The sequence below is a fragment of the Ischnura elegans genome, chromosome 8, assembly GCF_921293095.1.
Source record: "Ischnura elegans chromosome 8, ioIscEleg1.1, whole genome shotgun sequence".
Taxonomy (NCBI): domain Eukaryota; kingdom Metazoa; phylum Arthropoda; class Insecta; order Odonata; family Coenagrionidae; genus Ischnura; species Ischnura elegans.
Genome location: NC_060253.1, coordinates 81806611 through 81821160, shown reverse-complemented (window position 1 = coordinate 81821160; position 14550 = coordinate 81806611). Strand labels below are relative to the sequence as shown.

General features: G+C 37.0%; 1 protein-coding gene across 2 annotated transcripts in view; it reads right to left on the bottom strand.

The window, feature by feature from the left end:
• Window positions 1-4414: 4414 nt before the first annotated feature.
• Window positions 4415-14550, bottom strand: part of LOC124163425 (protein lifeguard 1-like) — a 29087-nt gene continuing 18951 nt past the window's right edge. For both annotated transcript variants that reach the window (XM_046540334.1, XM_046540336.1), the window contains exon 3: window positions 4415-5986. In XM_046540334.1, the coding sequence (XP_046396290.1) occupies window positions 5356-5986 (631 nt within the window). In that variant the 3' untranslated portion in view covers window positions 4415-5355. The remainder of the gene's footprint in view (window positions 5987-14550) is intronic.

Below are 14550 nucleotides of genomic sequence, written 5' to 3'. Positions count from 1 at the left end.
CATAATTAAATGAGCCTAAAAGTCTTTGCAACTCTTTCTTATTTTTTGGACTCTTAAGTGACTTTAGGGCATCTACTCTTTGAGGATCAATTTGCATCCCTTGTTCAGAAATTATTTGTCCCATAAATTTGACCTTAGATTTCTTAAATTGCATTTTGTCTCCATTAAATTTGGCATTAACCATTTTGGCAGTATTGATCACATTTTGTAGGGCTTGATCATGTTCCTCATCAGACCTTCCCATGATAAGCAAATCATCTCTACACACAATGACATTAGGTATGCTACCAAAATATTTTAACACTTTCTCATCAAATAAATCACCTGAGTTACTTAACCCATAAGGTAACACTTTGTAACGATAAACACCAAACGGTGTAGCAAAACAACATAACCAAGATGATTCAACATCTAATAGTAATTGATGAAACCCTTCTGACAGATCAAGGGTTGTAAAAATTTTTTTCCCTCTACATTTCATGCAAATATCCTCCAATTTGTATGGAATCAAAGGTTTTCTAACAATAATTTTATTTAGATCTGACGGATCCAAACATAGTCTCAACTTCTTGTTTGATTTCTCAATCAAGACAATTCTATTAACACATGCATTATCACTCATGTTCTCAACTTTGCATATAGCACCTCTTTTTTCCAATCGATCCAATTCACACTTAAACTGATCCATGAGGGCATGCGGGACTCTGGATGGAGGATACAATATTTCTCCTACCTTGTCTCTGATACTTAGTGAACACTTGTCCGGAAATTGCCCATGACCTTGGAATACTTCTTTGTTCTCTGAAATAAATTTACTTTCAGCACTAAAATTTAACATATCTGGCACTTTTGCTTTCTGAGCTTTGATTTGGTGCACTTTTTCATTAGTTTGAGTAACCCTTTGAACAAGATTTAACGCACAACACCCTGGTAAACCCAATAAAACTTTACATTTCCACTCAACAATCATAAAATCAAGACATGACTGATTGTTAGTTGATTTGCAACATAAATTTACAACACCCAAAGGTTTTTTCTTACTACCATCAAAACCTTCTAACTGGACATTTGTTTTACGTAAGCTTACTGGTTTATCAAGTTTCTCCAAAATACACAAAGGCATTACATTTACTTCCGATCCTGGGTCTAGCTTCATCTTCACTTTCTTACCTTCCACATTTAGTATAGCAAACCACTCGGTAACATTTTGAGTAATACTTTCAACACTTTTCACACTTTGATCACCCTTTGTCACATTATAAACAACATTCACATTTTCACAAAATAATAGAGACGAATCAGATTCATTCTCATCGTCTTTTTCTACACTTTTCACAGCTTTTACCTTACACGAGACGGCAAATTAACGACTTCCTCTAGCAGCATCTGGTCGACCCTCACGGAAGATATTCTTCCACTCAAGGTCCGATTTATGTGTTTTCTTAGAGATTGTGTTCTATGTGGGGAAGCTGAATGCTTTCCTCTGTGGTTTTCTGCCTTGTCGTTTCCTTCCTCTTTCATCATGACAATAATAGTGAGGGCATGGACCTGAATCTTGCAGCAGTGGAGGGGTCTGAAAAAATTACCATTTTATTTAGTGTAAATTGGATAGCCCATGGGGGATTAGCACTGCTAGCCCCTCTTTGGAACCACCCCTAGGTTTTACCAATTGTAACTGTATTTTCATTGAAGCTACCCATCACATTGTTTTCTGTAACACTGCGATGATTATAGCCATGACCTATACCGTTCAACAATGGGTATTTATTCATATTTAAGTGGTACTTTTTGCATTTTGCTTGTGTAGTCCCGTAGACAAATAATTTTTCGGGCATGATGCCTTAAGTGTGCCATCTTGATATTTTGTATGCATGTAGTAAAATGTATGAGCAATAACATATATTTTTATAAAAAAAATTGAAGGGGGGGTGTTTTGAGATATTCAAGGTCAAAGGTCAAGGTCAATGACCTCGAGTATCGAAATTATTATAAATAGGCCATGTTGTATATCAATGTAAAGCCCTACATATTACCTTTCCAAAAACATAAGTTTCATTTTTCTACCTTGAACAGAACCGGAGTTATAGCCATTTACCTTTAGAGAGACACGCTGAAATTTCGACAAATTCACAACATTTGCGGACCTGTAACTTTTGTCAAAATCAACATTTACCTCTACAAATTGGTATTTTTCCATCACTTACCAGTACCATTAAATACACCAAATTTGAAAGAAATCTGACATGGTCGGGTTGAAAATGTCCCTTTTCTGTGTTGAATTGACGTGGATTTACCCCATCCGGGCTTGGCCCCTTTATTGTGTCTAATGAATTCAATATCTTATGTATTTCTGAGACTGTGTGGTATATTAGTAAAAATGTGTAATATTTAGTTAAATATAATGATTTTGTTTTAACAGCACACATGTGTTTTCCATTTCCTCTGTAGACCCTGTAAGACCTGAATCTCACAGATTTTTTTCTCTATTCACTATATTGTCAGCAAGAAGTCTCAAACAAACTGGTAAGTGTTCCCACGTACAGAACAATGCAAAACACACTAGCATGTTGCATTATGTTTATGAACGCTCTCTGCTGCTTAGTCAGGATGTTCTCAAATGTACGTAAACCATAGGCGGATCCAGGGGGGACAAAAATTTTTGGACAAAAATTTTGATCAAAATATTTTGACGCAAATTTGACCGTGGGACATCGGCTTAAGGTGGTGCTCTTTGACATATATTGAAGCATAATAAATGTAAATACAAGGAAGAGTCAAGATATCGAGCTTTTTGAAAAAATGCCTACAACTAGTAGATTTATTAACACCCATCATTATCCTGATAGCCCATTTTTGAAGTTTGAATAGCCTAGTGGTACAACTAGCATGACCCCAGGCAACCACACTGTATTTAAGACTACTAAAAACATGCGCATAATAAACAGATAAGGCCACATTAAGGTTGGTGATTGGACGGATTCTCCTAAAGAGGTAACACCCTGAGGCCACTCGAGAACACACAAAATCAATGTGTTTTTCCCACGTAAGGGATTCGTCAATAAAAACACCCAGAAATTTATGAGAAGGGGAGGAAATAAGTGACTCACAATCTAATTTCACTAATGGATATGACAGGATTTTCTTCTGATATGGATGGAAAAGTATGTAGATTGTCTTAGAATCTAAGGTCAATAATATGAGGGACACTGCCCAGTCATTCCTTTTACCTCTTCTGATGAGAATGTGTCTGTTTCATCAGTATCACCTACTTGCAAATAACCCGGGGAGACAGCTTCCCAACATCCTCTTTGACACAATATTGCTTTGGTGGTCAGTGACCATGAAAAGTAATTAGTATTAACCAACTTGATGTACTTTCGCACTACTTCATCCTCTGCCATTTCGATTTATCTGGATTTATCTGATTCGGCGTTGCTCGATTGCTTCAACTTATCACTTTTTCCGGCTTTACTTACTTATTCTTTCTTTCTTCCGAGCACTTAAGTCTCATAATCTGTTAGATTATTTTTCTCCTTTATTATCTCACTTTCATAGACTCAAAACATGACAACAATTCAATCATCGAATAAACATAAACAACAAAGCAAAAGCAGAAAACTAATCGCATGAATTCAAAACATTTCTAATGTGACCAACATACTCAAATGAACCCTTCTATTTAACATGGGTATCCAATTTGCACTGGATAGAAAGGTAATTTTATCCGACCCCCACCACTGCTGGCATTTTTACCCCTACTTATCTCCATCCTGGATCCAGTCCAAAGATTCTGGCTTTACTTTGTAGAACCACAATATTGGAAAATAAAATTCATTTTAATTATATTCGACCCTAATCACCTCAATTTGCAATTAACACCATCTCCTAGACCTCATTTCATCCATTTAGCCCAACCTCTTTCCTTTCCACCATTTTTGATTTTGCTTTTGACCAGTACGAAAAGAAATTCTCTTAGCAATTAATGAAGCGCCCAAGAACCTACACGGTTCTTGATGGTGCCTGTAGGCCAGTGCTCGGGAGCACTTCCATCAGGGGCGTCTTGTTGCGAATGTAGCATTCTTTGGACCACACCATGAGTGGATTAGATCATACGCAGCAGAATTCTATGAAGAATGAATTCCAAAGATTGCCACCTCTATGATAAGTGCCTCAATTTGTATGGTGACTGTGTAGAAAACTATTTTAGTCGCTAATTTAGACGTATATAATAAAATCTTTTTACTATACTTAGTTTCCTTATATGTATTCCAAAATGTTCCTTACTTTGTGATAAATATTACTATTATTACTATGCAAGGCCTTAATAATTAATAAAAATACAATTATTTAAGCCTTTCATTCACTAACTATTCAGAGCCCGAACAGTACTTAAAAAGAATGGAGAAGCTAAATGTGATGTTCAACATTTATTTCCAGATTTTACTTATACAAAGCTATTCATGTACAAGTTTTAAATAAATATATATCTGTAAGGATACATCCTTCTCGGTTATTCATTAAAAATAGGTTCATAAAAATACAACTTTCTTTACAAATTAAAACTCTCAGTATATTAATTTACAATTTCATTTCATAAGATTCATTATAAATTTTTATAGTGACATAACCTTCCATTGATGAAGCGTAACTTTCACTTTAAATTAATTTAAGACACTTCCTCCGCTAGGATAAAACACATATATTTCACAATGATTAAATGCAGCATTAAAAAATAAAATAACTATTGAACTCTTTATAAGCAGAAAAAGGCTTTCGGAAGGAAAGTATATGTGTACTTAAGTCATGACAGAGATAAATAGCCATTATATATGTGAATCAATCCTTAGTCATTCAAAATTACACAATGTTAAATTGGATGGGGTTCCTGATAAAGATACCAAAACACTACACAAGTATGTACATACTTAGCAACACAATATAAATTAGCACTGCAGCATGCAGAATATACATTAGAAATAAAACATATTACAGACCTCTGTGAAATGTATCATTCTGGAGAACTTGAATACGTGACAAGATGGTTGAATTTATCCATAAATAAGAATGAAAATCTTGAAAGATATTCTTGCTTCTTTTACCAGCGTCAAAGGATAAGGCCAAATTTGCAGTCAGTTTATAAAAATGATACAAATATTTAGGTACTAATCATTTCATAGAAAAGTGTTCAACTTATACTTTTACTTTGAAACTAAAATAATTTCAAGGGCAAAGTGCAAAATTGTACAACAAATAAGCTGATGGCTTCAGGATAACCATTCAAAATCATTAAATGTTAATTCCTTTCATTCACTACAAGCAGTAATTTCAAGCATTTGGTAAGCCAAATCAATCACATCACTTTCTGGACATTCCAATTATTTGCAGAATGTAAAGGAAAATATTCACTATGTCTATATAAAGACAAAGAGCAGCAAATATATACTCCTCTGGTGAAATGGTAAACTTGTGGTTGCCACCCATCATACGCTGAGTGTCGTACACAAGATAAACCGAAAATAAGAGAACTCCAAGACAACTATACACCAGTATCATGATTTTTACTCGAACAAAAATACAAACAATACCAAAGACTAAAAGAATCACCGCAGCCACAAACAATACGCCACTAAGCATTGTGAAATCCCACTTGGTTTGAAAGGCAAATATACTCAGTGACAAACAAACAACAGTGGCAATCCCAGCAGCCATTAGCACTGCTTCTGTATCATAGAACGAGCTTATAGCTCCCGTCATGTAGCTCATAGCCAATGTCAAAATCAGCAAGCATATGTAATTGCCAGGAGATTTGCGGCGAACACTTTCACAGCATGAGATAGCAATAGCAGCCCCAAAATATACACCGAAGGCAGCATAATAAACGCCTGGATTATGTTGAACAAACATTTTGGTGGGCTGATGATACATGAAGAATGCAATGATGCCCACAGTCACCAGCAACTGGCTCATGAGAATAGCATATACTTTCCTAGGGTAAATCAAATAGAAAGGAAATCATTTTAAAAGACAGCCTGTAGAAAAATTCAACAATTTCAATTCATTTAAGCATAAGTAGAGGCAGAGATTAAAGGCATGAAAAACAGATTTTTTTAAATATACAGGGAGGATAAAAATTATGTCAAAGAATTTTAACCCTGGATAACTGATGATGTTCAGGATGAAAACATACAATTTTGAAACTACAAAAAATTTGAGCCAAATTCTCTGATTGACAGAGAGTTTGCCCTCTCAAGAGTGTTCAGCCAATCAAAGCAAAAAAAATTGATCTATCATTCCAGTTTTTCAGGGAAATTTCACAAAATTCCAGGATAATCTTATGTGATTACTGCAATAGATAAAAATTTTAAAACACCCAGGATTACTTCAATACTTCTAAGTCTTTTATATAAAATTCTCGTGCCACGGTTTTTTTTAGACAAACTCCTCCGAAACGGCTGGACCATTTCCTATGAAATTTGATGTGTATGTTCAGTAGGACCGAAAATATGTTGTAAACTATTTTTCATTCTTCTCCAGGGCCCTGAGCCATTCCATAAGAAATACATGTAAAGTTCATTTTTAATGACTGCAGACCTTTTTTCTTTTGCATATTTAAATTAGTGATAATAGTCACATTAAGTTGAGACACATACCATTGGAAAGAAAAAGAATTTCACATTCTTATTCTTGCAACTGAATTTTGTTTTCCGCGTGATTCCTGATGAATTTAGAAAAAAACATCCAAAAAAAGGTGACGTTTTAGCGTATTTGGCCTGTGTTCTCCTTGATGACATATGTACTCAAAGAAAGAGAAATGACCGAAATAAATAACATTTATGTTTCAAGAGGAAATGCCTATTTTATCTTTTTTAATAGATATAATGTTAAACTTGGAACTAATTTTCTTCCATTGAGCACTGGGTGACAACAGCTTCCACACCCAACTCCTCACGTCATGATTACGAGGAAACAAATCCACCCAAACGAGAATCCTAAAAACTGCTTTTCCAAACTTTTTTCGCCTGAATTTTTCACTGAAATCACTGTAAATAAAGAGCGCTATACTGCAGCAGAGGTTGAGGGAACCAGATTACAGTTATAAAGGTTATTAAAAAGTATTGTCTCACCATGGAGTCACAACAAAAAGTGATGCAACTCTCTGGTTTAATTTTCCACTGAATCATATTTTACTATTTTCAGCATTATATCATGTAACCTAGTTTAGTTTACTTCATGCACCAGTTATAGGTAGACATTATAATTGCTAGACACGTTACTTCAGCACTTGCAGTCACATTCATATTCCTCCTTCATTGCTTATTTGTCCACTCATAGCCAACGTTACGGTCCACTATTTGCAAATCGCAGTTGAGGACCCAAAATACCCAACCATCAAGATATGAATTCGATCTTTCATAAAATTATTTAAGCGAAAATAATTATCCAATGAAAATTAGTACTCTTCTCTATGTATCTACGAAAATAATCCGGTAATTTTTAAGTACTTGAAGTTTTGTTAAATACCCAAGCCTTTCATAGATAGTGTGCATATAATGTGAAACTATTTACGTAATGAAATTGAAAATAATTTGAAAAATATCACCACAGTGTTGCTGTGGATATATTGAAGTTTATTTTTCTATTTTAAACTTTTCTCAACCTCATACAATTAAGTAAATGCCTTACTACAGTGCAACCTCGATATAACGACACCCCACGGTACACTAATAAACACTCGCTATAGCGAATTGTCGCTTTACCGGAGGTGGAGCAAAGAATAGCCAATACAGGCATCCCCCGAGTTACGTATGCCTCGACTTACGTAAATCCGTACTTACGTAAGTGATAACCGTACTTCAAGTGATTACGTTAATTTTCGAATGCGAGCGCGTTGAAGTAGATATTCGCTCGTACACTCAATGGCAGAGAAAATTTCGAATAGTTATCGAGTTTTTTACGAGCTAACCAATACAAAGTAACCCATTTTTATCATTCCTCGAAGGAATTTTCATTAATTTCTGTAGAAAATCGCTTATAAACCCCAAGTCGATAAATAACATGAAAATTAGCAGTTCTAGTAATGGAAGTGGTTGCGCCCACTTCTGTACGATACAGCTTGTCACGCAGCGTACACACCCAAACTCCGACTTTCAAACATTTAAAAATTGTATACTTAAGCTTGGACATTTCCATCTGTGGAAATAAAAGAAAACAAAGTTTGAGCCGAAATCTTTTTGCGGAAAGGAATTGGTTAGTACCCGCGTAAAGGCATTGACATTTTCGGCAAAGAACGCTACGAAAAAGTGAGGAAAAAAGTTGACTGACGATATTAATTGCGTACTTGTTTACATATTTCTGGCGATTGGGTTGCCGTATTGTATTTTGCAAAGATTTTATTAAGCTGCATTTTCTCGTTCTCTCATATTGTGTGCAAATATAAATGAATACTGCATCATTGAAAGCAAGTTAGCTGAATAAAAGCTCACTTTTAATTAGCTTTATGCATTGGAAATACTCTTCTATGTTTCCAGCGAAGTAAATATTCAAATGATGATATTTTCACGTCATTTTATTGAGATGTGAGAATATGAAAGTATGTTTGCGTGCGTGAAAGATTACTGTGGCAATGAAACCGCCAGATTCATCAATCTACGTAATATATAAAAGGCAGAGGATATAATGATTATAAGTAAGTAGAGAATACAAAATATGGGCCCTTAGTTCGCAGTATAACATAATGAATCAATTTAAGTATTCAGTTTAGTAATGTAGCATTGAGATACCGTACTTTCCCGAATCCACGCGATCAGTCAACTCGTGGAATAATATTACGCATTTTGATTGGCAATGCTCGAGAGGAACTCTCAGACTATATTAATGTTATTGATTTTTTTATCTAATAACGTAAGAATACGTGGAAGAGTTAATGAATATCGCAGTGAATTGAATGACACTCCACCAAGAATGTACCGCAAACTTCTCCGCTGAGAATTTCACCGCACCTATCGAAATCTCTGGAGCACTAAGGCAAATGTTCGACTTACGTAAACTTCGACTTACGCAGAGTCTGCCGGAACGCATCCCTTACGTAACTTGGGGGATGCCTGTACAGGCGGTCCTCGACTTTCGTACACTCGACTTTCGTACAATTCGCACTTTCGTACATTCAAAATTGACACCTTTTACTCGACTTTCGTACACTAAATTCGGACTTTCGGACGTTGGTCTGTAATTTTTTAAAAATTCCCGCGATGTTTATTGTGCATCCCAACATTCAATTGTTTCAAATGTCAGTATCGGCAGTATATACGAACAATACGAACGTATTTAATGAAGGGAATTGTTGGTAATTGACTCTAATATAGGTGATTTATTTGGGAGAGAGACTGCCTGCTATAGGCTCCTTTATCAAGAGAAGAAGAAAGCCTTCATTGAAGATATTTTTCAAAAGAAGTTGACTAGACATCATCGAATAGCTTTCAATAAAACTAGTAAGACCTTTCTAATTGTGTTTTTTCGTTTGAGTGCTGTTTAATTCATGTAAACCTTCAGCAACGATATATGCACGAAATATCACCCGAATTCCGTTTGTCGTTTGTCTTTTTTGAATAACATGCGGAATATACGCGATCACGAATGTCACCTGCCAAATATCGAATTTTGGTGTAAAAATTAAAAGGTATCCAGAGTGCGGGTTCAACAAATACATTTTGTTATGCTTCTTGATATGTCCTTTTATTTATAGTGGACGTAATAAGTGGAATGTCAACTTAGACGCCAAGAGGAAGTTTCACTCGATAGCCAACGGAGTTCTTGTTTTTTAAACTTTTATTTGCACTTTCTGCCTGTTTCCGAAAGAAATTAGATGATTTGAGGAGTTTTATTCACATATTATTAAAATTAAGTCAATTGAAATGAATTCCGTGAAAAAAAAGTTTTAGTACGTATTGTGGCGGAACATGAAAACGCCACCTTTTTTACTGGGTGGGGAGGGCATCAATGGTCCCGAGTACGGAATGATCGAACGATTATTGAGTACTTTGAAACATTAAAAAAAAATATATTTTCCACTTTGAACATAGCATACACACACACTTATTGAAATTAAATACCCTGATGAGAATGGGGTGAACGACAAGTGCACAAGATGATATGGTTCGATTGCCCCCCCTCCAAAAGAAATACAAAAAAAAGCAACAATTTGTGATTGGTAGGATTCGTGGGCCGAGTTTACAATTTGCCCAAATTAAGTTTTTAGGCTGCTCTCGTGGTAACACTGAATTAGATTTCTGACAAGGAGTCAACAGTTTGATGATTACATGCGGCGCACCGGGATGGAGAGAAAATACCCAAATAATTTGGATACACAGTTTGGGGATTAAATCGGGTCTGGGTGAACGAGCACGGGGACGGGTCGCTGACTGCGACGTTCTTACGGTTTCTCGGAGCCTTGAGCAGTAGGAGCCGTCGATGATGCGACACGTTGGACCCCAAATGTCCGTGGGATCGGGGGTACTTTTCCTCCCGACCTCTGGGCGTTGGTCCTGCTTGTCGCTCGTCTGCAATGTTGCTCTCCGCTGCTGGCTACCTCCGTAGACAATCTCGTCCCGCTAACAGCACTCTTTCTGCACACCCAGATAGATGACGACCAATCTGGCACGTCATCAATCCCTTTCTGCGTCGATCAGGATAGCGTTTCTCGCCCGTCGACCGTACTAGAATTTCTCGCCCGGAGGCTCTCTCCGTCTGCCGCTTTATAGTGATATTGGAGGGGGATGATACACAGGGGATGGGTTTTTTGGGACAAGAGGGGTTACACATGGGCCTTACTGTTGGGTGGGGCAATCACCGGTCCGAGCTGACCAAACACTGAACATTTGTGAGTCACATTTACCTCATGCCTGGGGCATGACACACTATTACGCACACACTCAGACATACCCACGCTCATCCACACATATGTGATCATCCCCTACTCGGGTCATTACATAACGAGAGAAAATACGTGACATAAGGTCAGTATGTCACAGTATATTCCGCTCTTTTGGAACGTAACCCCTAATTAGTATGGAAGTCAATGGTTCGACTTTCGTACATTCGACTTTCGTACAAGTTTTCGGGAACGCATTGTGTACGAAAGTCGGGGACCGCCTGTATACCTGTTGCGAACAGATATACAGGAACAGGAGTGGTGCGGCGACAGATAAACATCTATCCGATAAACGTAAGCATAAATCCAGACGAAAGGCGATGTTTTTTTGCATCACTAAATTTCCTTACTCTAATAACGACTGACTATTCAAACAATTTATAAGCACCGCACTGAATAAAAATCATGCAAAGCATTGTTTCGTCAATCATTATATTTATCGAACGACAGTTTACCACATAAATTTGAGACTGAGCACTCCATTAACTTCATTTCTAACAGATCGCTAGCAATTACAGAGGTTAAGGAGTCTTGATGAAAGTCTTCCGGCGGTGAAACCCACGCTATGGCGAGAGCCAACGCCGAAAGGGTCTCGTAAAAACGAATTTTTTAACACGCTTATTATAGGGTCAATTGACGGTGCATCGGCTATCTCTCGTTATAGCGGGGGTGTTGCTATAGCCCGTACTCGCATTAACGAGGTTCCACTGTATATATTTTTTATACTTCACTCTTGGCAATTCTGCACACGAGTAATTACGTGGTAAAGAAAGGGTAAAGGTTACTAGCGTAAATTTTCCTCAAATTACATAAATAATTACCAATAAATTATATTTTGTGCTGACTGGGAATAAGTTAGTTATTTTTTACTTGACCACCAAAATATTCACTAGAAATAATTTATATCGCAAAACAACGTTTGCCTGGTCAGCTAGTAACATTGTATTCATGAATTTACAAGGAAAAGGAATAGGTTGGTTAGCAAACGCATTAAAAATTTAATTTTTTTCAACGCAATCCAAGATGCTGCTTCGACCTCACAAGTAGATGTTGACGTCACGTGGTATATCTATTCCTTGTGTTTTTGAATCCCGTTCCTGTTTTCTCATCTGACATTCCACATTTCTATGCAGCTGTGAAAGTTCTACCAAGCTACTGCACTTAAAATTACAACAAAAAAATTTTATGCCATAAAATGGATGTTGAACTGGAAAAAGTTTGTGTGACATGAAATCGAAATGAAAGATTTTGAAATTCCCCATTGGCACAAAAATTTCATGGATAATTAATTCATGCTTAATCCCAAGGACTAAATATTCAACAACAGTTCGTGATTTTCCCAGTCGCCAGGCACCGTGCTTGTTGCGGGATGCTCCAGACAACTCATAACTTTGAATGTTTCGCTTGCATTTGCCTTGGCCTTTGCCCAGAGGATCCCGCAATTGGGCAAACTCGTAGCCAATCAGAGCACTTGGATCAAATTATCTGTTGATGAATTCTTCTCGGGTTTCCCACCACGTTAAATCACTCATACATGCCGACATTTTGGAAGATGACCTGCCTCCCATTTTTCAGGCATGTGTTAAGGCCGTTTTACACAGTACACGGAATTTCGCAATCTGACGTACGTGTGAAGGCGCAATCAAAATTGCGTCGTGTAAAGCGGTGAATTGCTAGAACACACGCGAGAATGCGTGGATGCGAGACCACAAAATAGCCCCTGTTCAAATTTCTTTCATGCATTCCACGCCATTTTAGAAATTAATGCAGCTCTAACCTGCGCAATTCCGTGCCCCGTGTAAAACGGCCTTTAATCAATGAAAGTCCAATTTCACACTGAACCCGATCAACCGTCGTTTAGCCTGCTCAACAATAGGGCTCAGGTGGCATCTGATTGGCTGAAGGTCTTTTTAAATTCTTTGTGTGCTTCCCTTATGTTTTTTATGCAGCTGATAATGGTCTCGATGTATTGCTAAGATTGAAGCCGGTATTGCGATTGAAATTTTTGGGATTTAGGTGGATCTCTACGACTTCTTTAATTATGCGGCCTGAGTAGCGTTGCCCGTGGCAAATAATTTATGCATCTAAATTCACTAACTCTTGATTTACTTTGTGGTATTCCATTATAATTTTTCCTGGATATCAAACAATTACTTGTATTATTTCAGAATATTTAATTAATACCAATTTAGTTTCAGATACATACTATTATATTTTTTGCAATATAACGCGCTTTCAACATATTATTTCAAGTTAACACAGAAAGGTCTCGGACTCAACACGTACTCAGTCTATAGCGAACCATTTTCTGTCTCTTTTTCTCTGGCACCCTCTTTTCTTTGCTTTCGTATCTTGGTTATGGTGGAATGTTCGAGAGGTAAACCGGAAATATTCCTGACGTTATCGGCACACAAACTGATACATTTGTTCATTTGCAACAATATCTCCCATTCTTTAAATAACTTTTATCAAAATGCGGCTGATTACACATTCAAGTCTCCTGTTGATACGTAATTAAATTTGTACATAAGACCCAGCCTTCTTTCTACATTTTTAAATTAGAACGCGCCTATCTCTCTGTGGACCTGCGTTGAAAAGAGCGGGGGAAGCCCGCTGGGAGCGGGCGCATCATGCTCGTTACTTGTAATTACATTACATTTATAAAATTCATGTTAAACAATTACTTGTATTAAAATTATCCGTTGTTTAACCCATTCGAGACAGTAGAGTTCTCGCCTTAGCATGCCTGTTGTACTGAGCCCCAAAAGACTCTTCCGTCCCCTCCGTATGAAGCATTTTTGATGGACATTAGTGAAGAAGGGTCTCGCTGATAACACTGGACGGCATGAAAATCGGCCCTGACACCATTCCTGCTGATTCTCATGTAAAATGACCTCCTAAATTCGAATATGAAATCCGTTTCTATCCATCACCCACCATTTTCAGGGGGCTGTGTTTTAACACTATTTACGGAGACTAAGTCCCCCCAAATGTACATATTTACCATAAATATTATTTTTTTAGGATTTTTCACCCCTCTAAACCTCTGGAAAAATTTTAATGCTAAAATAATCCTTTTCATTCCTCCAAATTATTGCAAAAGTGATGAAAATCAGAGGGGGTTTCCCCCTGAAAATGGTGGGTGATGGAGGGAAACGGATGTCATATTCGGATTCAGGAGGTCATTTTACATGAGAGTCAGCAGGAATGGTATCAGTGCTCGGGAAAAAAATATTTTTTGCCGTCCAGAGTAATCATACACTCTCACCACCAACCACATTCGACCCTTCCTAGTGGGGAATCCGCATTGTCTCCGACTCCGAGGGTAGTTGGGCTCCCTCCTTTTGGGGATTATAACCCTACCAGCAGCATTGGTTCGCAGTCAATCATGCTTTGTTTATATGAATTAGCTATATGGATAATTGTTGCTTGAATGTAAATTGCAGACTTTGAATTGAATTCCTAGTTTTATTCTGCGAATTGTAAAATTTTGAACGAAGCTCTAACATCAATATTAACGCATTTAATGCAGCAACAATTTCCATGTTGATGTTTATACTGAAATCAATATATATATATATAAGTAAATATTTATCGTAGGATTTTGTTTAAAATTGTAAACA